General features: G+C 36.9%; 1 protein-coding gene across 2 annotated transcripts in view; it reads left to right on the top strand.

The window, feature by feature from the left end:
- The window catches only part of IL17RD (interleukin 17 receptor D), a 46,956-nt gene extending 27,480 nt beyond the window's left edge, over positions 1–19,476 (top strand). The window contains exons 3-13 of one of the 2 annotated variants that reach the window (XM_065687600.1): positions 3,403–3,528; positions 7,308–7,426; positions 7,861–7,981; positions 8,996–9,040; positions 9,127–9,278; positions 9,902–9,967; positions 10,474–10,528; positions 11,476–11,586; positions 13,265–13,449; positions 15,146–16,079; positions 18,286–19,476. In XM_065687600.1, the coding sequence (XP_065543672.1) occupies positions 3,403–3,528; positions 7,308–7,426; positions 7,861–7,981; positions 8,996–9,040; positions 9,127–9,278; positions 9,902–9,967; positions 10,474–10,528; positions 11,476–11,586; positions 13,265–13,449; positions 15,146–16,079; positions 18,286–18,401 (2,030 nt within the window). In that variant the 3' untranslated portion in view covers positions 18,402–19,476. Of the gene's footprint in view, positions 1–3,402; positions 3,529–7,307; positions 7,427–7,860; positions 7,982–8,995; positions 9,041–9,126; positions 9,279–9,901; positions 9,968–10,473; positions 10,529–11,475; positions 11,587–13,264; positions 13,450–15,145; positions 16,080–18,285 lie in introns of those variants that run through there. The other variant, XM_065687601.1, reaches the window with a different exon arrangement.
- The last annotated feature ends 7,244 nt before the right edge of the window (positions 19,477–26,720 follow it).

Genomic DNA, 26,720 nt, shown 5'->3' with positions numbered 1-26,720 from the left:
TCATGAAAAATTTCTTTATTGAAACTGCATTGGAAAAGGCTGTCCAGGGAAGTGGTGAATTCACTGTGTCTGGAAGCGTTCAAAAACTGTGTAGATAAGGCCCTTAGCGACATGGTTTAGTGGTCCTGGGGTAATCGTTAGGCTTTATCTTAAAGGTCTTTTGCAACCTACTTGATTGTATCTCTCTTAAAAATGGCTCTGAGAATAGCATGATCTCCGTAGTATTGGCGCATTTTTTAAATCTAGATTTGGTTTTGCTTGGTCTGATGGATCTTCTCCTGTCTGTGTTTCACTGCTAATAAAAGGATCTAATAATTAGTAGTAGTTTCACTTTCAAATTGGCCTACATCATCTGCTCAGTTTTTGCCTGGAAAATTATAGATTATTATTTTATTCTGTGAAAGAATAAAATAATTGAAAGGTTCACCACATAAAGTTATAGGAAAGGATTATATCAAGCTTTGTATAGCTTTGTGTCATTTTGGGGGGAACATGGTGTAAAGTATGTCCTAAGGTAGACAAGGTAGTTGGGATTTGAATGTGAATACTGAAGATGAATAGTGTCTTTTCATCTAGTTGAAGTAGTTGGATTTTTTCATTAGCTACAGTGTTAAAAGACCAGGTTAGTGGAAAACTCCTGCCTACATTTTCAGTGACACAGGTGGTTGTAGTACTGTAGCAAATGTGGTCTGTTTTGCAGCTAAACTAAGAAGAAAGTAATCTTTAGCATAAGAACAGTAATAAGCAGTTTGCAGCAATAATACTTGAGAATTCTTCAAACATCTGCTAAATTGCTGTATTTTACTATTCTCATTTTTTAAAGGTTTTTGTCATCTCTGCTGTCTAGTCAGTGAGTGACTGACTGCATTGGGAATTTATCTATTTGGGCAGTTAGTGGCCAACATCAAGATAAACTCTATGTACAATCAAGAGAAAGTTGTGTTTTACGGCAGTAATGTTTGTATTAATGCCAGTGCATGTCACAGATTGGTTGGGTTTTTTTTTTTGCCACAGAAATTACCTCAGGTGCTGAATGTGGGTAAAATTTCACCAGTGAGAGTATGTATCTGCAAACCTAACAGTAGCGCTTTTGTTTCATTCCAGTCATCCTTTTGTTCCTGTATTTTTATGTTAAGAATCTGCAATCCTTCACTGTAGATATTTTTCAAATCTAATTTGATGTTGATACTTAAAATGGGCAAAAATGAAGTATGTTAGGTTGTACAAGAGGTAAGTGATCGCTGCAGAAAAGTTATGATGGTTTTTTAAGCTACACAAAGAAAACCAGGAAGTAAGATCAGTCAGAGCAGAGATCCCCACATTTAGTTAACCCAATGGAGTCTGGTTAAGTCCCAGTATTTGTCTTGGTTTTTTCCATTAGTTCTGACATCAGGAACTGCCTTTAACCAATGACAAGTGTTAATTCAGAACTCTGCTGGCACTGTTTGCTTCCTGGACAAAGGCGTTATTTGAGTTCTGCAGAACTAGGAAAAGAGTTCCCTGCTATCAAGGCTAAGGAGTTCATATAATAGGGAAATACATACTTATCACGAATAAGCCAGCACAAAAGAGAACTTGGCTTGCTGGCTGTGATTTCAAGGCTTTTAGTTTGCTACACAGCAACTCTAGCGAGCTGTGGTTGATGTTAAGTTGGTTGGTTAGATTATTTATTTATTCAGGTGAAAAACAGATGTTTGTATGTTCTAGCATTTCACTTGCACTCAAGTAAAAGAAGTAGTTTTCTGAGAAGTGCAGTTTTTCCCTGCTGGTTTATTCCTAAATCTGTTGTTCCTTAGAAATGTAAATCAGTGACTCACAGTCTAACTTCACGCATTTGTGCTATATTCCATTTTGGCAAATTGTCATTTGACCGTAAAATTTTAGTAACCAGGATCCAAAATCTTGGGCTTGCTATTAATTAGCTCCAGACCTAGCAAAAAACTGTTACTTCAAATTTTCCATTGAAAGAGATCCTCTATTCTCCTAAGAGGAAGTTCATGCTGTCATTGAGTTCACTCATAGCAACAGAATTCTACAAACAGCAAAGTACCAACTGCCCTGTTTTTGTAAAAGGCACTGTTGTACAAACTGTTCTGTTCTCGTTTGTGTGGTAGTTATATGAAAGGCCCCTGAACATTGTTACTCGTAATAAAAAGACACTTTCTAAAACTGCTTTTCAGTTAATGATTTTTCTTGCCTTGCCTTTAAGGTCACACCTCCGAATTAAATTCGGATTTCCTGTATTGGCATAAATCACCTGATTTTTCATGTTACATTTCTACTAAGTGTGTAGACAAATACAGAGCATGTAGATTATCTCAGGCTTTTTAGAATTCATTATCAGTCAGTAATATAAAGCTGCAGGTCAGCTTTATCTGGATTTTGTTGGCTTCACAAGCTCCAAAGCAGAATGTTTGTGCATGCACATCTTTATGTACACTGTGCTCCAGAACTGTTGAGTTCTTTGGCTGCTACTTCTCCTCCTGTCACTAAGTATGAGGCTGAATATTGTAAGGCTTTAAAAATATTAAAATCTGGGGTTGTCTTCTTGGTTTAAATGCATAAAGACATGGTCAAGCTCAACAACAAAGTCAAGAATTTTTTTTTATTTTGATAATGAAGGCTGAGGTTTAATTACATGTTTGCAGAGCTGTAGCTTTAGGGAATACTCTGTGTTTTATGACGATAAGAAGACAAAACCAGTTCTGACTGGATCCAGTGCAGTAAAATGGTCTATGGGGTTGTGGCTACTGAATGGACAACAGATTTAGGATTTAGGCAGTATGTCCTTAGTGGTCAGGATCGAGCAGTATCATGGTTAAGAAGCACTTCATGAGCACCAGTTCTAATGCTTCACATTGTTCATTATTCTCGAATGTTTTTGATCGTTGACTGACATTTCATTGCTGTAAGCACTGTACATGCACAAAATTAATGTCAGTCCTCATATTCTTCAGAGCAATTAGTGAGGAAAAGTTGTTCTGTTTTGGGAGTGACAACCTGTGTCATTTTTACTCTTACTGTAGTACAGGTATTATAATCTGGTAATTTGCTTGGGAACTACGGTTTTGCAACCGGTGAATGTGGTTGCGCTCAAGGATTTGTAAAGTTTTCTGGTTTTCAGTGTCCTGAGAGAAAAGCTTTGTCTAGATTTACTACATAGTACTTATTTTTATAGAATAAATAGAGAACATAAACTTTGCTTAATCCTGAAGAAATGTTAGGAAATGAGACCAATTCTTTATTTATGTGGAAAGATGCAGGCCATCTTGGAAACTGGGTGCTTGAATAGGTCTTTAAGATTAGATGCTGTTGGCAGATTGTGATTTACTTGCTCTATTATGGCACAAGAACATCAGCTAGAATGTTTTTCTTAGGGGGTTTGTTTCTCTGTATTTTCAGACTGCACACCTTACCTGAATTCAGTGGGAAAGCACGTGATTGGAGATGTGCAGAATATAACTATCAGTCAGTACGCCTGTTATGAACAGGTTGCAGTGATGATACTTTGGACAGCAAATGCCATTGGTAAGTAGTAGAGCGAAATGGACTAATTATGTCTTTGGTAATAACTTCCTTCTGATGGGTATTAAGTAGAAAATTATGCTTGGAGTCATTGAAGCAAACTGCTTCTTTAGACTTAAGAAGAAAGAAATTCTCAACAGTTTTACAAAGCTGCTTGTTTTCACTAACTCACTTGGAATACTCCTAAAACTAGGATGCTGTCTGCATCCACATGCTGCTTTTTACCATTCCAGGTTGTTGACTTTTTCTTGCTCTTCAGAACTGTGCAGTAGCTCTGATTTTGTTGTGTCCCCCAAGGCTTTAGTGCGTTTCAGTGGCATTGATTGGATTTAATTGCTGATACATTTAAAGATTCTTCAGGATGCCAGTTGTCACACAGGTGGATAAGGTTATTTAACCATAGCTATACAGACTTCAGTGTGTTTCCTTGTTGGGGCTGATCACTAAGAATATTCCTCGATCACTTAAATGACATCGGAAGTACGTTGTTGCCCACCAGAGCAGTGGTCTCCAAAAGTGGGGGGGATGTGCCAGATGGGGCGTGTGAAGAAGATTGGGGCATACAAACAAAATTTTAGATCTTGAAAAAAATAAGCTTTAGTAATATTTAATATATGCATTGACACTGGCACCCTTACTTGGTTTCTGTGTCAGACATTGACATTTTACATGTGGCATGTGAGGTGTCCAGAAGGAAGAGTATAATGTGGAGGGGTTCACAGTAGTGTCTTGACTGTTTCAATTGCTTTGTGCCAGGTTAAGTGGATTTACTGATTATATTACCTGATTTTAACTAAACTAACCATCATGAAATGGACAAGTGGCTTAAGGTGATTGAAGGTAATACTCATAATGCGGGCGCATGCAAATAACAGGAAAACACTAGAGCTGACAGTTCCCCTACTCCTAGTACAGGCTCTTTGTCAGCCACATTAGAAGGTAAAAATAATGACTGTCTACTCAGTTCTGATGCAAAGTTGGCCAAAATGATCAAAATTAAGGGGATTTTTTGAACTACAGATTTACACTTGCCATTGTCAAGGATGAACCTTGTCCTAAGCGTATAGTGTACCTTGAGATATTAGCTAATACTGTGAAGCCATCATGATTAGCAAGACATTTGAAAACTAAGCATCCCGAACATGAAGACAAACCTCTAGATTTTTTTTTTTCAGTGATGTTTGAAGCCATGCAGTACTCCAGTGAAGTACAGCATTTCCCCAAACTTCATGATAAATCTTGAGAAACCTCTTTTCTTAATCGATAGTGAAAGACAAAAAGCCACATACTGCTGTGGAAACACTTGTTCTTCCTGCCACAGTAACACTGGCTGGAATAATACAGGGAAATACTGGAATGGAAAACAGGGTTCTTATGTAAGGTTACAGAGACAGAACCACACATGGAAATCAGTCATTGCATCATTCATAGGGAAACTCACAGCAATGAAGTTGGAGCCAGAAGTGCACACAATGCCATCAGTTTTGTTAGTTTTATAAAAACAAGACATTTCAATAGCAGAATCTTAATACTTTGTAATGAGATGGGGAGTGACTATGAAAATGGTTTGGCCCTTCACTGGTTATCTTGTGGCAAAGTGCTTAGGGGTTGTGAGACTCTCATCTCCGAGTTAAGCATTCTTCTTCCACAAAAAGAGAAGGGTTCCACATTTGCTGACTTTTTCCATGATGACAAGTGGCTGTCAGTAGGGTGCTACCTAGCAGATTGAAACGCCAAAAAAAGAAAACACCCAAACCAACCTAATGTGTCTCTTCAAGGTAAAGGTGTAACAGGGCGAGAGAAAATAACTGCTTTTTGAAAGAAACTCATGCTATGGAAAGAGCTATTTGAAAAAGTATGTTTGGAAATGTTTTCTTCGTGACGTGATTTTGTTGCTGAAAACAATGTCGGCTTCTGTGCCATCAGGGAAGGTAGATATGTATAGGTCAAATTTCAGGAGAAACCTTTGCATAACTACAGGGTGGATGTGAAGAATTGGTATTATCATTTAATAAATGCACATGATGAGACATTACCTCCATTTGGGTCAATGTATCTTTGTGAGGTTATTTTTTCAGCTATTACAGCCATTAAAACCAAGTCATGAAACTTAGAACCAGACCTTTGAATTGCCATGTCACAGTGTCAAACCAAGATGTTAAAAACTCACAAAGTGTATTCGATCCCATAGCTCTCACTCAAAAATATGATTAATATTTTAACTGGGAGTAAGTTTTTTGTATCATTAAATAAAAATTATATTTTTAAATACTTTTTAGTCTTACTCTTTTTAAAATTTGGGTGTTTTTTTGTGTGTATATTAAAATGTTCCTAATATGTTAGCACAGTAGCACATGTATTTGGTAAATATACCATGGGTTTGTGCTCAACATTTTTTTGCTACTTCTTTTTTTATTGTCTCCCCCTATTTAATTGTTCTTCCATAATTTTAAAGTAAAAAATAATGATTCATTTCTGGGGTGTAAAAGAATATATGAAAATTACACTTAATTGTGCAAAACTGTGCAGTTAAAAGCATTTGGTAATCTTCAGCTGTAGACTGAATGGATCAAATCTCTATGGGAAACAAAGCTTGGTGTTCTTTCTTGTAATGATCAGAGGTTAATCCTTTGGAAGCATGAGGACAGAACTGCTGTTGAAACATCTCGGGTGACATGGAGACAGGACGCTTTCTCTTTCATGATCTTCATGTAAGCACAAGTGGTGCTTTTGTTCCAAGAACACATTTGGGAACCCATGGTCTTCTATGAAATTATAAAACATTAAAAAACCCCACAAAACCATGAAACCAGTGAAATGGGGGAGGTCCGTGGAGAATCAGATGTTTGGGATTTAGTTTTGGTTTTATTTGACAAGCATGGCATAAACTCAGATTAATCCACTTTTATTTATGTAGCATTCAGCTTACAAAAGCCATGGCTGTGTCTTTGATAACTGTGTATTCTGCCATACTTAATGCCGCTGAAAGGTGTAATTAGATGAAGGAGTGGTAGTTAGTCTTGAAGAGCTATGCAGAGTCTTAGATACCTGAGCCACGAAACTATATCACAGGTAACACTCTGGCATTGTCCTGTGCCATTCACATCACCGTGGCTCAGTTTAGTCATGTAATGAAGTCATTCCATGTTGAGAAGTTTGCAAAGAAAGGTAAAGGCACTGTGCTGAGAGTTTGTTGTGTTAGAGGAACTTAAAATAAAAGGGTGTAGTTCAGCCATCAGTTATAAATAACTGGAAGTATTCATGCACTGGAGTAAATTCCATTCCACTTAAGTTTTCTGTTATCCCATACTGTACTAGAACCAAAGAAGTTGTAACAACCATTATCATATTAATCTGGTGGTCTCAGAAATTGTAAGAAGATGTTACAAAGGTGTATTTATATAACTTGATAGCAAAACATTTGGTTTTGTTGCTAATAATACAAATGTAAAATCTCTATAAAGTACTCCAAGGGTGGTGGAGGTAATGATAACTTCTATTGCAGTGATAATTTGGAAGCCCCAGCTGAGTTGTGGGCCCCTCTGCTCTAAGCATTACGCAAGTATGTAGTAATTGCAGCCTTTGCCAGAAGTTGAATTCTGAATAGGCAAGATAGAAAATGTGGGAAGAACTGACATACAACAGCAGGTATTAAAACACAAACATATTTTATACGAGTGGTAAGTTTTACTTTTAAAGACAAATTAAGTATATTCAAATTAAATAACAGATTATGCATTAGGAAATATTAGTCTCCTATTTAAATGCCCTGCTATTTGCAGGGATTGAATACCTGAAAGGATTTCGAGTAATACTTGAGGAGTTAAAATCAGAGGGAAGACAATGCCAGCAGATGGTTTTAAAGGATCCAAAGCAGCTCAGCCCCAGTTTTAAACGAACAGTAAGTGCTTTGTTTCAAGACAAGTTTCATTATTGCTTGATAGCATGAGTAGTCTCAAAAGTGTTTATGATGCTGCATATGAATCTAAATATATACACAATGTGCTGTTTACTACGATGCAGGTTGCTTCCTGAAAGTATTATTTTTTAAGCTAATGATAGTTTTTCCTCTTAAGACAGATATAGTCCCCTTCTTATAGAAGCTCTTCTGGAGCAGAAAACTGTCATTTGGGTGACTGGAGTATGGTTGCATACCTGTAATAGTCCACATCCAGCTCAGTGCTGATTCCTCATGTCAGTGTGTAATGGAGATAAAGGATTTTTTTTAATACATTTGTTTTGGCTGATGTTTGCAAAACTGTGGGCTTGTTTTTGAAAGATAATTTCAGTTACAACAGTTGATCTCAAATATGTTGCCATCTTGTCTTTTTGTAGGGAATGGAATCCCAGCCCTTTCTAAATCTCAAGTTTGAAACAGATTACTTTGTTAAGATTGTTCCTTTTCCTTCCATTAAAAATGAGAGTAATTATCACCCGTTTTTCTTCCGAACTAGACGTAAGTATTGCATACAGTGTGGTATTGCGTATCACCTCCCTTTCTCCCAGCCTTTATTTTTCCCCACAAAGGACTGGTAGCAGATGATGGTGTTAGATGTGTCTGGGTTGAAATAGTTACTGACATAGTCTTTGGAGTAAGATCTGGGTGTTAAGTGGAAAGAATTTGGATGCCACAGATAAGTCTGTGGTGTACGATAACGTGTTAGGCAACAACCAGAAGGGAAGTCTCAGGTAGGCCTGAGATGATCTCAGGTTTGCCTACAGCAAAATTACTCTTATGGTTCTCAGAACCATTTCACTCATTAAGTCCTCCTCTCTGGATATTGTGAAGAAGCTCAGGTTGGTTTTGTTTTTGAGACCACAGTTTCATAAATGGGTATCTAAATCTAGATATAGATTAGTACGTGTAGAAAATATAAAATTAGATGGCAACAAATCAAGTTGAATTTGTCAAAATTACTTACTAGTTCTCCTTGGAGTTAGAGAAAAGAAGCTTGAAAAAGCTCCTTAGTACTTAGATAGTTTGGGAAACAGCAAGTACTCTTTGGGCCGAAATGTTGATGTTTGTCCTGCTTAGGTTTTATTTTGCTATACAAAACTTTTTAAAGTGTTTCCAAGTCTGTCTGTTGATGCAGACTGCAGTAACATTTGTCTTTGCAATCGTGCTCAGCCTACTTATTTACTCTGAGAAGATGTATTTAAGACTAGTTTCTTCTTTAGTAACTTCCTCTCCCGCTTAACTGTGCCTGTTACTATCCCTTTGTCTCACTAAGGAGTGCTGTTTTGAAATTAATGAACATCTGTTTCGTATATAAAGATGAGAAGGGGCTTAAAATCATAACAAAGCAGCTAAGTGTGCAAAATGTATTTACTTCAGGCATAATAGAGACTGAGAAAGAAATAGGGGCATTGTCTTCAAAATTATGAACTCCTTTTGTCTTTGTTCTTTTTCTATTTAAAAAGCATAGTACTTTGATACTGTATAATTAATAATTTGTGTGTGTATTTGTAGCATGTGAATTGTTGCTACAGCCAGAAAACCTTGTCTGCAAACCTTGTAAGTAAAATGTCATACTTTGTCTATATTCATCTTTCAAAAAGTTACTAGACTTTTTTCCAATTCATGAATATCTCCTCTGACAGACTGGAAGCCAAGGAATCTAAATGTTACTCAGCAGGGTTTTAACATGCAAGTGTCCTTCGATCACGCACCTCACAACTTTGGGTTTAGATATTACTTTCTTCACTACAAACTGAAGCATGAAGGGCCATTTAAGCAAAAGACCTGCAAACAGGTACGTTGCTGAGTTTTGCAACTCTTGAAAGGACAAGACCTATTAATGTGAGATGTTGTAAGGTTTCCTAGAAACTGTAAAAACTTGATATATAATTTGTGCACTATTTGGTACTGTTCATGCAAATAGTTAACTGTATTGTTAACAGCAGTATTGTGATAGCACTCATCGGAGCTTGAGGGCTCCTTTGGAGCTGGATATTACAAGCAAATGAGACAGGACTGTTCTCTCTTGAAGATTAGTACTTCAAACTGCAGTTTTATTATGTTTATTATACATGTTATTTCCTACTTTTTTATTTTACTGTTGCACCAAATTTCACACAATGGCAAGTTTGTTTTCACTGATGAACCTCTGAAAGCTGGAGAGCTTCAGGGGGTTATGTAGACTTTATCAGTTACACCAAACTTTGATTGATTTTTTTGATAATCATATTTTAGTTGTGCAGGCAGAGGATAGAGATAGGAATCTCCATTTCACATTTGAATGGAGAGGTTTTCCCGGTTTAAGGTGTCTTAATACAGGAGGACGCTGCATATTGTTAAATCAATGCAAATGTATTTTTTTATTAGGTTTTAAAAGTATGTGAATGGCTTGCAAAGTCTTCTCTTTCTTTGATGTAGGAGCAAAACACAGATACCACAAGTTGTATTCTTCAGAATGTGTCTCCAGGGGATTATATAATTGAGGTAATACTTACAAATGGTAATTTGTACAACAGTTAAATGAGTACGTTAGTGGAGAAATTAACTGAAATTACAATATTTCAAGTCACACACTGGTAAAATTGAACTTCAGGCATTTCTACTGAAGTAGTGTGGGCAAGTAAGGGTTTTTAGACCTTTCCATTGCTTCCCTGAGTGCATGGCAGCTTCATCTGTGCCTCCAATTCTTGGACTCTGATTTTATAAAATTGGAATTCTGTAGTTTGGCCAATTTTTACTATACTTAAAAGCTGCGTATTTCTCTTGATGCTGACAGTATGTGAACTCTGACAGTTAATATTATAACACTAAGCTGTGTACTAACAAAGACAAATGATTTTACTAACTACTAGTTTGTGGTGCTCTTTAACTTTTTTGAACAGTGAGTTTCTTCATATGTGCTCATGAAAGCTGTTGTAGTTGTTCACATGTTGCAGAAAAAAAATAATCAAATTTCCACAAAATAAAATTCAACTTTTACTTTTTCAAAGCTGGTTGATGACACTAACACAACAAGGAAAACAATGCACTATGCACTAAAACCAGGTATGAATTTTGTTTTTTACACAGTATATAGTATTTACATTATTAATTTAGATTCTGTTTAAATTATGTTGGAAATAAATCTTGATTTGACCTTTCTCTGTCTGTTTGCCATAATCAAGACTACTGAGGCAATTGTGCTGTGATTTTTTGGCATGTTGAAAAGAATAGACATGCACACTTGCACATACACATGTGCATCTCTGTATATTTATAGTTAGTACAGCTTAGATCAGTGTATCATTGGAAATCTTTGTGGGAATGTCACTTTTCCTGTAAATATGAGTATGAAGAATCACAGCCTGTATCTTAATTGCATACAGCTGGTACATGCAGTAGTGTGGAAATAATGTAATAAAACTGTGAGAGCAGCTTAAACACATTACCTGCTCGTGTGCTGCAGCCCTGAAATCAAATCAAGCATTCTGGAAAACCTGACAGGTGAATGCTTAGCATGTCTGTGTGTCACTGAGAAGCTAAATAGGGATTTCAGAATGTAACTGCAGACACAAAACATAGCTGTAGATGAAGGCAACGTGTAAAATAGACTGGATCCTAATGGCACGTTGCTAAAGGTAATCTGTGCAGGATGACAGTTCGTTCTGAGTGGCTAGCTCAGCAGCCTGGCACAGAAAACTGTCAGATCCAAATGACTGTTGCATACCTTATCATATCTTTATTCATGTAAAGTTCTGCTTATGGGGGAAGGGATGAGTTGGCATGTAGCACTTGTTATTTATGTTAGTTGCTCTAATGCTGGGAGGCTGGGAGCAATCAACATAAAACCAGTTTAAAATGGAGCAGAACATGATGTTTGATTCTACTGTGTGTTTGAGAATTACCTGATAATAGCGTACTGCAGCAGTTTTATATTGCCAGTGTGAAGAGTCGATTAGATAATTACAGTGTTGCTTACGCGCATATGGCTAATTCTGTTTTATTTTCCAAAGTACATTCTCCCTGGGCTGGACCAATAAGAGCCATTGCCATCACAGTCCCTTTAGTTGTCATTTCGGCATTTGCAACACTGTTCACAGTGATGTGCCGCAAGAAACAGCAAGGTAAGAGGGTTTATTCATTGTGGAATTCCATTTAAAGATGTACCTTTGCAATCAAAAGAAGTCTTTCCTGGTTGATTTATTCCAGAAATACCTTTATCTGAAGAGACTTCTTTTTTTTTTCTCTTCTCTCTCCTTCCTACCCGCAGCTTTTTGTGTGTTCAGACTTGTAGCGGTGCTTGATGGTAATTTGTTGCCAGAGAAAGATTTGTATCACAATCCAAGACTTCACTGTAAAAAGGAGAGAATGAATTCAGTGCTGGGAAGTGTTTTTTGGTTTGGGGTTTCTTTTTATTTGTGAGGTACTACATGACCGCATAGGATACAAACAGATCTGTAAATGGATATGTTTGAAATGTCTAATTCTTACTTATTTTTAAACCAGAAGGAAAGTAAAACCGGGTGATACCAATGCAATTCTCAGTACTGTCTGGAATACTACCAGTATCTATTATTCCAGATTTGCCCACTTTCCTTGAAGTTGTTTTTACACTTCCTCCTAAACCGTCTTCCTAAGTTTACTCTTTCTAAGACTTGCAGATGTGCCTCTAAATTACGTTCCACCCTTCTTTGCTGACTTCTCTTTCCTCTGTGTGCAGGAGCTGGCAAACCCCACTTGTTACAGTGAGATGTTAAAATCAGTTGGCATTTTCCGTAGAATCTAGGGAATTATGTGGTTTCATGAATATGGAAAAGCGATTATTTCCCCAAACTTCACATACCTGTGTTATCCGTCTGAATTCTGGCACTGAGGCATACTGCAAGCGTTATATGCCATCTGGGTTAAATCCTTTTACCTTCTGGTCTCTGCAGTTATCCCTTTTTTCACAGTTAGCACAGTTCCAACAAAAACCCCAGATAAATGCCAAGGATTATTCTACAGAGAGAGTTGTTCCAGAATAGTCATTCCTGATGAATTGTTCTAAATTAAATCCCATGGTGGATATTTGTGTTTTGAAATACTCATGCTTATTCTAAATTAGCTTAATCAGCTGTAGAACTAGATTCAATTAGTCTGGCATTCTTTGTTCTTGCATAAAAATATCTATGCAAGGAAAGAAACACTAATAGCTATTTTGATTTAAATTAATATATAGTTAATAATAATTAATAACCTCTTAATTCACATTAATGTCAAGTTGATGTCCAAACGTGTGTATGTGTGCATGTGTGTATATATATATATATATATATATATATATATATATATATATACCAGAGAGATCCTTTATGATATTCTGAAGGTGTCTGTGCTCCTGGAGTTTAATATTCTTACCTGTCTTGTGCTGTGGGTTTTTTAAAACAAGAGACTTTGTTATGCAGGAAACTTGATGATGATACAGCCTTAGGGCTTATAATATTTGAACAGAGAGATGAAGACTGTTGTAGCTGGATAGAGGTGAAATACCCTTATTCTATTTATAAAGTAAACCTTTCCTAGGTTTTCTGAATTGTACAGTAATAACTGCCCGTTTTGCTTTCAGAGATTGTTCCACATATGTAGGAACTCCTAAGTTGGATCAACCGAGCATTTGCAACTTTTCCTTTTCAGGTTGGAAAGGGAAGAAATATCTTTCGGGAAGTCCTTCCTGTATGTGTTAGTAATGAGCCTACACAAGTCTGAAAAACAAAACAAAACCAAGCTTTATAGTGTGAACTCTCTTTCTCTCTTCCAATGTAGAAAACATATATTCCCATCTAGATGAGGAGAGCTCAGAATCTTCAGCATATACTGCAGGTCTCCATGTGGAAAGACTCCATCCCCGGCCAAAAGTGTTCATCTGCTATTCCAGTAAAGATTGCCAGAAACACATTAATGTCATCCAATGCTTTGCTTATTTTCTTCAGGACTTCTGTGGCTGTGAGGTAAACTCAGCATTTCTTCTATGAACTGTTTTTCCTTAATATTACCTTAATAATACATGATTGAAAATGAGGTATTTGAATCTCTCTTTCCCATAAAGGTAACTTTTAGTTATTCTTCTAAATATTGGCTATGTAGATTTTCTTTACTTAGCAAAAGGAACAGATCATAGCCCATATAAAAAAAAAAAAAAAAAAAAAAAAAAAAAACCACCCCAAAACCCCATGGGATAGTGGAAAATGTGTACTGCATTGATTCCAGGACTTGCGTTCAGCTGTGTTTAGCTCATCTGTATTAACTGCTTTTTCTGTTTAGTAGGTCTTGCATCTTTATAGTCAGCAGCCACAAAAAGGTATTGGTGTCTATCTGATACACTTCAGTATTCCTGAAATATGTTTTATATTGTAATTTTAAAGTAGTTCAGTTTATCAGAACTCTTACTCATAAAGCATGATCTGTGTAATTAGGATTAATTATTGACACTATGTATTACTGGTTTTTTTGTTTCACTTCCCTTCTGTTAATGCTGTGAAATCAGCATGTCTTGTTTGGTTCAATCTATGAGAAAGATGTTCAAATTGTTACTTTAATGACTAGGCTTAGAATCTCAGCCTGCTTTCTAAAATTTAGTCAATATGTGGCCAGTCTTTCACTTTTCGAGTATAAAAAGGCAAGGCAATTGTTAGTCTACTTTTGCTTCATGTTCATCCTGCCAGTGCAATGTTTAGACGAACTTTTTTTCCAACTGTACAGCAAGTCTGTCCTCTAGTGGCCACACACAGTAACAACCGATCCCTCACATGTTTGGTGGGGATGTGCACAGTTTATTCCCATATTTAAAGTAGTTCAGGTAAAGTGTTTGAAAGTAACTTATTTGAATCCCCCTTTTTAGCGATGCACTTTAGCTCTGCTACACTGTATCTCTTTGGGATAGTGTTAAGGGGAGCTGCTACTGTAACTATGTCCTATGGGACACATGGGATCAGGCATCATTTCAGATTTATATAACAAAATATTGATAGCATCTATATACAGAAATAATATGCATGATTATTAAAACTGTGGAGTTTTTTGTGTTGCTCAGTGCATAACAATGCATTTTATGCGCTGCTCAATGCATAACAGAACAGTTGCACAAGTATTCTTCATGTGGCATTGGAATGTTTCCTTATAAAGGACAAAACCAGTAGCATTTCATAGCCATTTAAAATAATAACTTGACCATACTAAAAATCCTATCTCACAGATAGCAGATCAGACAGTATTTGGAAGAAAAGAAACAAAACCGGACATAGGTACCTGCATTGTACCTTTATCAGAGTATCTCCCAAGCAGCTGTAAACTGACTACTCTTCCCCTTGCATGGACCCAGATTTGCAACAGTTAAATGGCTTGAGTCAGGCACAATGCATTGTTTATTGTGGATTGATAATATCAAATCTGATCAGATAAGTAAATACTAATTTACTTGGTCCAGCCACATTTTCTATGTTCTTTTTATTCCCTGGTAATACCACTATAAACCAAATCTATAGTAGTTTTATTTTTTAAGGAGCTATCCAGTTTACATACAGTTACTTGGCTTTGCACTGTTACTTGTTGATTCCATAAATTTATATGTAACACTGGTATATGTTAGATATATTAGCAAATATATCTAATAATGAATATCAACCAGAATGTTCTTTTCTTTTCCAGGTGGCTCTAGATTTGTGGGAAGATCTAAAAATTTGTAAAGAAAGACAGAAAGAGTGGCTTATTAAAAAAATAAATGAGTCCCAGTTTATCATCATTGTGTGTTCCAAGGGAATGAAATACTTTGTTGAAAAAAAGAACTGGAAACACAGAGGGATAACCAAAGATGCCGGAAAAGGAGAACTCTTTCTCTTTGCTGTGTGGACTGTTGCAGAGAAGCTTCGTCAGGCAAAGCAGAACTCAGATGATCTCTGCAAGTTCATCGCAGTCTACTTCGATTACTCCTGTGAAGGAGACATCCCTGGTATTCTGGATCTAAGTACAAAATACAAACTCATGGACAATCTGCCTCAGCTGTATTCACATTTACACTCCAGAGATCTTGGTGTACAGGATTCAGAGGTGTTCCCTGCTAACATTAGCAAAAGGAATTATTTCAGGAGCAAATCTGGGAGGTCCCTTTATGTTGCCATTTGCAATATGCATCAGTTCATTGATCAGGAACCAGACTGGTTTGAGAAACAATTTATTCCCTTCCCTCCACCTTCTTTACATTACTCAGAGCCTGTCATGGAAAAATTTGATTCGGGCTTGGTTTTAAATGACTTGGTGAATAAACAGGATGGTGATTTTTACCTGAAAACAGATATAAATGTTATTTCAGCTGGGAATTCAGACACTCACTGTATAATTCAGCACTTAAACCTTGGAGAAGACATAGAAACTCAGGACATTCAAGGTGGTGGCAACTCTGTTCTTCAGCCATTGTTGCATGTTGTTAAAGCTTCAAATCTTAAAGATATGCCTCGAGATTCTGGAATCTATGATTCATCTGTTCCTTCATCTGAATTATCCCTACCTTTAATGGAAGGACTGTTGACAGACCAAATTGAAACATCTTCCATTACAGGGAGTGTTTCTTCATCATCAGGTTTAGGTAAGATAAGGCGGTGTTTTAAAAGTTGTATTCAGTTACTGTGAGCGTATTTGTATCAGCTCAAAATACTTAAAATGTGAGGAGCTATATAAAAGGCTGCAGAGAAACATAAATATTGTTTAAAGATGGTAAAACAGGTAGGTTTCAGTGACTTTACTAAAATGAATCTTACCTTAACTTACTTTAGGGGAGGGAGGGATTCTTACTTAAGTAAGATTTCTCTAAAATTCTATTAATAAAATTACTTCTCATTAATTGGAGAGATGGCTTCTTTCCTCCAGGGACTTCTCGTCAGCTGGGATACCCAGCTGACAGCTCTGTGATTTAATCAAGAGGGTAATATAACAAAGCATTCTTACAGAATTGCTGTAAATCTAAAGTTGACATCCTGTTTTGCTCCAGCACACGCTAGAACCTGTAGAGCTATAGTCTGTGCTGTGGTTAACTCAAGTTTCATAAGACATTAGGCTTCTTGTTGGATGTGGGCCTGGGGGGGGGGGAATGAACAAATGGGTCTCAGTGAAGGAATTTGCATGCTTGGAAGACACTCTCCAAAATAGATATCCAGCTTAAATACCTACAGTTAGAAGGTGTCAGTATAGCCTCAGGCTGTATAAAAAGCTGATCTGACCTTCCTAGTTACAGTACGTTGGACTGGCATCACAACTACATCAGTGTGGAATGTTGCAGCAGTTGTATTAAGAGGATAAAACTGCTGTTCACTAAGATTTCCCTTAAGCAGCTGCCGCAGGTGAATATTGCATTTTGATGGTGCCATGCTGTTCTGCTTTCCTGAATGAGTGCCGGTGGTGAGCTAATTCGCTAGACTTTCTCTTGGCTTAATGGATTTTAGACATATGATTATTATTTAGATAATTCATAACTACTGTTTGATACCAGAATTATCTTGGGGGAGAGAATACAGATCATGATTTACAGATATAGCATCTATATCTATAGGCTAGATAGTCTGTAGGACAAAAGAGCTAAAACCTGAAAAATCTGTACTTTTTCAAGTGGAAAAAAACCCAGATTTGCTGATTTAATTACATAAGCCACAGTCTTGTTATTGTTTCAAAATTAATACTATAATCTTTAATTTCCTGCCATCTTCTAGCATAGCCTGTTCTCACATCTGTGGCAAGAGTTAGAGGTGACATCCGTAAAGGTTCTAGTGTCAGAGGAAAGTGGGATGCTAGTTTAAATTTATGGCCTCTCTGTAAGAATGCTTTACCAGTATCCCCTCCTGATTCAACCACAGAGCTGTCAGCTGGGTACCCCAGCTGCTAGGGAGGCACTGGAAGAAAGAGGCAGTCTTTCCAGTAATTAATTCTCAAGTCACATACCTACTTGTTAACATGTTTCAGCTATAGAGGTTACACATCACAGCACTGGCTGGTGGAGGTGGATCTTAAAACTGATGTTCCAACATCTTAAGGAACCACAGTAACTCCTGCTGTTTTCCCATTCTCCCCCCTGTCCAAAAGCAGCATCCTGACCAACTCTCACCCAAACCACAGTCCTAATTAGGTACAGTGTTAAGAAGGAGATTGTATTTAGAACTGAGCAGCAACTGCCTCTTGGACTGCAGCCCATTAAATATTTCTACTGTCCTGGACATACACAATATATAGCCCTAATACATGCGTAATAATGAGAGGAGTAGCTAGATTTTTTTAGCTTTTGTTCTTGTTGTAAGAGTTGGACATGTCCAAATGATTACTTTGAATTCATGTACCTGGCTAGCTGTTGTTTATCCATTACTTGGTCAGAAGAGAAGTGAATAGCTCTGCCATTTAGCATGTCAAGGTAGATCTTTCCATAAATCACATTAACTGTAGGAGTTTCTGTCTTTCAGTGCAGTTCATGCACAGACTACTGATCTGCAAAGAGAAGATTCTCAAATTGATCATCATGTTGGGCATCATCAACTGAAGTTCTAACCAACTTAATTTTGAGGAAGTACCAACAACCAAACCTTTACTAGGTCCATTCGCTAATGATGTCTTCTCTAAGCAGCCCTGCCTGGGGAGAATATCTGTATTAATTCTTTCCATAAGGAGTTACAGAGTGTGGTAGCTGAGCCTCATGAATAGATGGCATTATGATCCAGAGAGGTTTCATAAGCTTTCTTTGCATTATTTCTAAAATGTTGACCAAATACAAAACATTCCAATGAATTAACCTCACTTTTTTCCTTTTATAGGGGAAGAAGAACCTCCTGTAATCACTGCTACAAAATTCTTAGTGCCTGAAATATGTAAAGCAGAACTTCATTGCCACATCCACACTGATGAACTGCAGGCAATTGCTCCTTTATAATACACTACAGCATTATTATGCATTGCCACTTTAGCAACAGCCTCTGTTTGTGCTTTAACTACCACACTATCTCAGCACTAAATCTACTTGAAGGAACAAATGCTCCCTGAAGAAGATCCGTTATTCCTAAAAGATCTTTTTATGGCCAGTAAACTTGAATCTGTTGGTCTTTGTATAAAAGTCTTTCATGATTTGAAAAATGCACCATGGAAATATAGATGAGAATACATTTAAAAATTATTCCTACTACTAATTTAAATGTCATAATACGTACACTGTTTACAGATACCACATACAGAACTGACTTCTTTGTTGCTAGAAATAATATTGCAACTGCGCATAAAATAGCTTGGAACATTAAGTCGTAGTAAATTTTGTAGTCCAGCCTCTAGTTTTAAGTGCTGATATACTTGATGGCAGGAGTGTTGTAGTGAATGAGAGCAGAATATTTTTCAGAAGGAAGATAAAATGCCAAAGGTGAGATAGAGAAATTTTCCATCAGAAGAAATAATTTTCCTTTAAAAATGTTTGAGCTACTTTCCTCACAGTCTGCTCTTTCCCAAATGTTAAGATGTCTCAGTATTTAATTTCGGATGAGCACATCTCCCTCTATGAATGATACTCCTGTCTCTTCTCCACAATCTGGCTATGATGACTCACAAGTAGTACTGTACTGAGCCTGAAGTATCATTTTTGTAATAGACAAATACATAGATCTTGCATATGCTGGGTGATACCATGGAAACAAAACTTCCTGTTTTCTTCCTGGAAGGGCTGATACAAAGAATATTTTAAAGAGATGGGGGAAGGAAGACCAACTTTTGTATTTAAAACATCATTCTGGATTTGTTTAGCTATGAGCTGAATATGCTTTATGGGGGATTTCAAATTATCCTTCAAGGACAAATCACCTGGGGTAAAACAAGTTAAGCAGTTAACAGGCATAAATGCTTTGCTTTGGTTTGAGCCAACCAGTAAACAGAAGCCAATGAGTTATTTTGCAGTTCACACTACTTAGCATTACTTAGTGCTGAAGACAGTATATTACTAGTGTTATATTAAGAAAAAAAATGCTAAAACTTCCTCTAAAGACACAAAGCACGCATGTTCTGTCTTCTGCAGTGACTGGGTCAGTACCCCATCACCCAAAATATCCCCACTGTTTCCAAAGAGCAGTTTCTCATAAGTAGAACCCATCTATGTAACTACAAGTCTGGGCACTATTATAGTAAGCATGATAACAGCAAATAGTAAAGAACACCATATAAATGTGCCTTTGCTAATTGTGCTTGTGGGGACAGATTCTGCCTCGTTTAACCTGTCTTCACATTCCACTAGTAATTGGTTACTTCAGAAATACATCAAGGGAGAACTCAAACACCTCAAATATTCTCCCGATGTTGATAGATGAGAATTGGACATTGCTAACTTACACTGTATTATCCATTTTAATAGAATGAGGTAGAACTATTAAACCAGGGATGCTTTTGGCTGAGTAGCTGTAAAGCTTCTGTTTTGTTTTGGGGTTTTTGTGCCAGTTTATATTTAATCATTTGAATTTCCAAACAAAAGCCTCTTGAAATTGTCACAGACAGAGTAAGAAAATGCTGTAACAATTATTTGAACATGGCCATTGGTAGCAGAACTATGGCATGCTTTGCAATTGTATGATGGAATTCTGTGGTCAACTGGATGTATGTGTCAGGTTTGGAGAGCCTTGTCCATGAACATGATGTTCCTTACTTTTCCTGTTTCCTGAATTTGAAAGAATACTAACTGGAAAAGATATAACTCACAATATCCGAGTAAATGATTCTCTACTAAATCCAGCTATGAAGGATGTTGATTCAGGGCATTTCTTGCTGATTTACTAGAGAAAGTGCTTGGAGTGGTAAGGCACAGGCAGAAGGGTTACAAAATTGGTGTGCTGAAGAGCTGCTGTGCAGAGAAATGCAACCAAAGCTGCAAAACACTAGGAGGAGGCAATTCCTTAGCCGTTAGCCCGTGAAGGTGATGCTGTTCTGCTCTGTGGCAGGTCGCACCTGATATACTGTTACTTTATGACTGTAACTTCATGCTAGGCTAAAGATTGGGAAGATACTCTGTTTCCATTAAATCCAGTGGCAGAACTGGTATTAGTAGATGGAATTAAGTTTTCATTTTGAGCTGTAAGAAAGTTCAGTTTCAAAAACAAAGGCAGTTGCACAAAGAATCACTTGTCATAAATGTTTTATTTTTATTTCTTCAAAATATGCTGTACAATCCTGCAAATCTTATTTTTTTTTTTATTATTATAAAAGGTCTATGCATATGCCAGTAAAATCCATTGGGGGGGAAAAGAGGGGGAAGGAAGAAGAATTCCTTTATTTCTTCTTAGCATGAGGTGGAAATGGTGTATTATATGTTCTCAGGAGAAAGACAATGTAATTAGTTGAAAATTTAGGGTAGGACTGCCCACATAAAACATACAAAATTGAGAAAATCATCTGATTTAGTGTGGTTTTTTTTACAAAGCCACAAGGCTTTAAAAAACTAGAAAAATACAGTGTATATTTTGGTGCTGGAAGGACGTGGTACTGAATTTGTAAGAGAGTAACAGCAAAAATCCATGTTAAAACTTAATTTTAAACCAAATATGTTAACACAGAGAGGGTAGCTTGCTACTATTATCAAGCATTAGTAAACTAAAAAATGTCAATAGTCAAGGGATCCCTTTAATCTCTACTAGACTCAATGTGTGGACATTGTTTGGATGTTCTAAAATGCATTTTTCTGGGAGGGTGGAAAAAGGATGGGAAAGCTGACGGTTCAAAATATGGCAGTGTGTTCAGTGTTTTGAATGGTAAGTATAGTTGTTGCCATTATTTGTACCTCTACATGAACACATGAGCTGTGGAAAACAGAATGCAGTTGACATTTGCAGAAATAAATGTTTTATATTACTGTATTTTAGAAGTTAAATATCAAAATAAAACATTTTTTCATTTCTCTCCCTGGGCTGTTCTTAGTGGTGTGAGAGGCTTGGCTTAAAGAGTGCAGTTGTTTTCTTCAAAACACTTGAATGCAGTTACATACACCACACACATAACCACTGTTCTCTAACCGCTGTTCACACTGTGCATCTGGAAGTGTAACAGGTATTTTGATGGGTGTTTAATATAGTCCAGCAGCTGTAAGAAATACTAGTTTTCTAAAACTACGATATTGAAAGACTGATTTTTTTTTTTTTTTTTAGGGTTTTTATTTTATTAAAACTATGTTGTTACGATTTTATGTAATTATTTTTCCTATATCCTCCTTGAAGGTCTCCTAGCACTGCATGGTTCTGCAAGGTAAGTGAAGCCTATCCACACCAACTACAAAGTTACAATAACCTGGCTTGGATTAATTTTGTCCAAAATGTGATAATTACCTAAGATTTATATGATTTTTTGTTTTCATCCAAGTGGATTTCAGTGTTCCAGTCAATGAACCCTGCAAACTGATTTCAAGGATAAGCCACTCATATTCCTTATGTTGGCCAGGTAAATGAAGGATTTTATAATGGACTTTTGGTCTGGCAAAATCAGACTTAGAATGCTATAGAAAGATTTGCAGTGAGTCTGTAAAGTTCTTATTATTGAAGACTTGAATTGCTTACTTAATACCCGATAGTTTGCATACACATTAGCTATGTTGAATTTACAGCATGCCGTTCATATTATTTATACCAGTTTTCCTTGGGCCTCTGTCCCACAATTCCTAATTCTGCTTCTATCACCAGGTAAATCAGAGACATTGTAAAGGGTCATTAACCAGTGAATAGTTGCATTAGTAATTCAAAAGAGAACTTGATCAGTTACTTCTTCATATCTGAACTGGACATCTTTGGGAAGTGTTATCCATGTGTATATTCTACAGTCCTAATTTCTGTAGCCTCTGCCTTGGAGCCCTGTACATGAGGCACTTTGTGGCTAAAACAGAATGGAAAGGAGTTCCTCTAGTTTTTATACCTTCCATTTAAAACATGAGAACCCTCAGGATGCTTTCCTCATGTTTGGGAATTCTTGATCAAAATTCATACACTTTGAGAATGTGGAAAGATAAACTTTGATATGAGGATGGGCATATGGATAATACCTCTCAAAAAATGTAAGGAAGAAAGCTCTCATTTATCTATCTTTGTCTTGTATTTAAGTATTGGGGGGAGGGGGGACCTGATACTGAAACCCCACCTCAAAAAACAACCCAACCAAACCACCAGAAACATAACCAAACCAAACCCCCCCCCCTTTTCAGTTACAATGGAAAACGTGCACTGCACACAGTATGTGCATTCAAACTGCAGCTGGTCAGACCCAAATTATTTCTGAAAGGTCAGAAGTTAAAGGCTGTGCTATAGATCAGCTGAAGGAATTTTGCTCTATCTGCTATAAATTATTTTATTTTACTTGCTATCATTTGTTGCTGTTTTCGCAGACTCCCACAAACCAGAACAATGGCCAATTTATATGTTTTGTAATGGGATACAATTCTTTATTCTCTTAGAACTGATATAATAAAGTCTGATTTACCCATTATGTTCATTTTTATGGGCAGCTGCATTGTTGACAATGATTTCATATTTATAGCAGTCCTTGGAAAAAGTAGAGATTGGTCATTTTGTCCTGTTCACAAAAAGCAAAAGAAAAGGAAATGTTCTTTCCTTAGTGTCAGATGTCACCTAAATGACCAGAAATTGAAGTGCTTGCCAATATCTACCTCAGAGCTAAAAGCTCAGTTCTTAATAATTTTGGTATTTTACTCTGATGCAGATATTTTGGGAAGGCTGGAGGTTTGAAAACATTGATATGAGAATATGAGAGATGCTGGGAAGGGGGGGGAAGCATGTGCAGTTAGCTATAATGGCTTAATATAATCATTAATAGACATAATAGTTACAATAGTAAATATCAGTGCAAGAATAAATTAACAGCTGGAGAATTTTCTTAATAAAAATACTTCCTTTTTCAGGGATGGGAGCTGTAACATTCAAGGCTGATTTACCACAAAAATCAAACTAACTTTTTTCTAGACTCTACTGGTAGGTTCATAGACATTGACAATAGATGGAAGATTGGACTAGCATGAGCGATTGTATGGAATGCTGTCCTGTTGGGCTGCTGATGTAGTTGGAATTCTAACTATTCAGTCGGTACTGGTGTGCAAAAAGATGTACTTGAACAGAGGCAGTCTTGATCATGGTACATGTCAGGTGAACTTATAATAGTCTTCTGAATTGGTAGCTTTCCTCCACAGGGGAAGTATGCACCTGTGGTTTCACATACTTGTAAATGCTACACGTACAGAACACATATATACTCTCTGTGCAGATTCTGTATTAACCCTGTGACTGTAAATCAACATCAAAGTGCTCACATAATTTGCTCTGAGTTTCTTTAATAGCCAACCATGTTTATTATGAGATTTTACTCCACCAGAAGTATGTGGCTATTGATAATAATACTGGACTTTCCTAGGGAATATAACATTTCTTACTAATAGACCTGGACCTGAGATGATACCGAAGAGCCTGGGAGACTGATACCATTTTTCCCATACCATAGTACAGCAACCTTTGGAGGCTACACTATCTTTCATTGTAATACTGATTAATGCCAACAACTGCAGACCAAAAGTTCTTTATTACCTTTGATAGTACACCGAATATACAGATCAAACCTAAAAATAGAAGTCACCTCTTTCATGGTTGAGAAAATGTTATTTCCAACCCAATTACAGAGGATTAAACTTGGCTGAAGACTGGATGCCTAGCACAGCCAATGGGAAAATGAAACACTTCGAGAATAAACTTGTTTATTTTTACATAGTTACCAAACTAAACTGTTGTTCAGAGAAAAAAGTTCCCAGAAGGAGTCTACATTGAGGAAATGAGTGGCAAGAATATTTTCAGGGCAGGCAGCTACTGCCTGGTGGAAGTCATCTACAATACCAATTGTGGAGCAATAATCACAGTATGAAAGTCTTTCACTTATATTTTCTAAACCTTTTATGAATGCTGTGGCCACACCCTTTTTACTAATGCTTTCTATCTCGATGATTCAACTCATTTCAGTGGGACTGGTTACGAAATCAGATACTAACAATGTGAGTGGGACATACATCAGAGGCATTGTTTGGTGTGTTGTAAGTCAGGGGTTTTTCCTCAGTGCAAAACTGAGGATATAAAGGACATAAGCAAGTGTTATTATCCTCATTTTACATGAGAAACTGATAGGAATTAGATAAGAAATGGATCCACTTCAGAGATGAGGCTGGTGTCAGCTGAAGACAAAGCAGGGGGTTGTGTCCTAATCTTGAGCCATAATGATGCTGCTTTAAAGAATCTGTGACCAGTCGGTGTGTTTGGTTAGAGATCTTACTATTGGAGCTTTTGCCATTGCAATAACCGATGTGATGGAACAATCCACGGGGCACTGTTCTACACTCCAGAGGTCTGTGGTGCCAATGAAGCAAGTCATCTTTTGATGGAGCATGGTAGGAAACAGGGCAGCACAGCAAGAACTACAAGGGAGGTAAGAGGTAGATTAGATTAGGGGCAGACGTTAAGTGATGTGTTTTATTTCTTCTGCAGCATCTGAACTGTGAGTTGCCTTTTTGACAGACTCTGCCCATTTCAGCCTCACAGGACTCCTAGTTGCTGCTTACATTGCTTGATGTGAACCTGGTGTGCAAGAATGACTCCTTTATAATTTTGATGAAAATCAGGACTGCTTTCATTGCTGTCAGTTACCTCACACTTATTTCAAAATTATTAAAAGTGACAAGAGAATTAGACCTACTTGTCTGTAGCAACGCCTAATGCAGGGGATGTACCCATAAAAGTCGTTAGTCATCAACAGAAAGGAAACTGCACTTCACTGTAGCTTTTGCAAACATGCCAAGGTGTGATTTCGGTGTTAGGAAGGAAACCACCATCTCTTTGCAGAATAGTTGTTGGTCAACACTGAGGGTGGAGCAAGAATAATCACTACAGTGAATCAGGAAAACAGGACATGTTCTTATTTCTAAGTGACCCTCTTTGCTTAGGCTACCTTCAGACCTGAGAACTGCAGGTACAGTCATTGGAAAATTTTTGCTCATACCCTTAAATTGACTTGTTAAACATTTTTTAAGTATAACTCAGATATCACTGTATTTTAAGGTAACGTTTTGTACTGAAGTAGTAATATATTTAACACTTGCATTCTGTATTTTGCATACTAAAGAAACTGTCATGCTTATTAAGATTTAAAAGTGCTGAACAAACACTATTTGCAAGTTGTGTCGTATAGTTTATCATCTTAAAAACCAGGAATTACAAGTTAGTAATTACTAAAAAGTGTTAAATCTCCCTGGACAACATTTTTAGTTGATGTGGTTGAGCAGATTCCAGTATGTTGCCAAATTATAGAATTGACATCAACTAATTTTTTATCCCCTGTGCAAATAAGTAAGTGGAAATTTTGAGGATGCATAAAATAGACTAAAAGTTAAAGGTCACTAAACAGAGCATCTCTTCCATTTCCTGATACCGAACGCCAAACTAAGCTTTAAAACAGGGGACTAGAACTGTCAGTTGCCTTTACAGGGACAGTAAGGCCCTGGATAAAAAATGGCAGCACTTGCTGTCTGTTGTGGCTCTGCTTTTGTAACAGGCATCACTTCAGTGGCACAACCAACGCAGGAAGGGGATGTCTGTTTCCCAGTTTTCTGAGCAGCAGCCATGATGAAGCCTCAATGTTTTAGGAATCTATGAGATATTATCAGACCTGAACAACCTCAAAGATTCCTCCATTCTGCTAATTATATTGATACTGCTGGGAGCCCAGGTTTTGTCTGTAACATAGTGTTGATTAAAACATAAATCTCTGTGTATAACTTTGCCAGAGGGCTAGAAAAGTGCCAGCTCCCCACATACCTGTCTAATCTATGTGAATTGCTGCTTTAGGAGCAGCAAAGAAATAGTTGTAAACCTGTGACATCTTGATAGGTATTTTCTAGTTGAATTGTCCCTAGTTTAAAAAGAATTATTTCACCTTAAGAAGCAGATTCTTTAAAAAAACATTTATATGTGAATTTAATTCCAGAGAGGTTTCATACTGTGTAAAGTGGAGTTCAGAGATTACCTTAGTATCCCAGACTGGAAAAAAAAAAAAAAAACAGGAATTTAAGACATTTACTTAAAGAAGGTCTGATGTTCCCATGTCTGTATGGCATTTCTAGCCTCAGCCATTTGAAACAACAGAAAGATTAAATCTTGCTGCAGGGTCTTGGGTTTGAAATGGAAAACCATAGCTG

The sequence above is a fragment of the Lathamus discolor genome, chromosome 7 (genome assembly GCF_037157495.1).
Source record: "Lathamus discolor isolate bLatDis1 chromosome 7, bLatDis1.hap1, whole genome shotgun sequence".
NCBI classification, from domain to species: Eukaryota; Metazoa; Chordata; class Aves; order Psittaciformes; family Psittacidae; genus Lathamus; species Lathamus discolor.
Note: the sequence above shows the minus strand (reverse complement) of the source record. Positions and strands in the feature narration are given on the sequence as shown.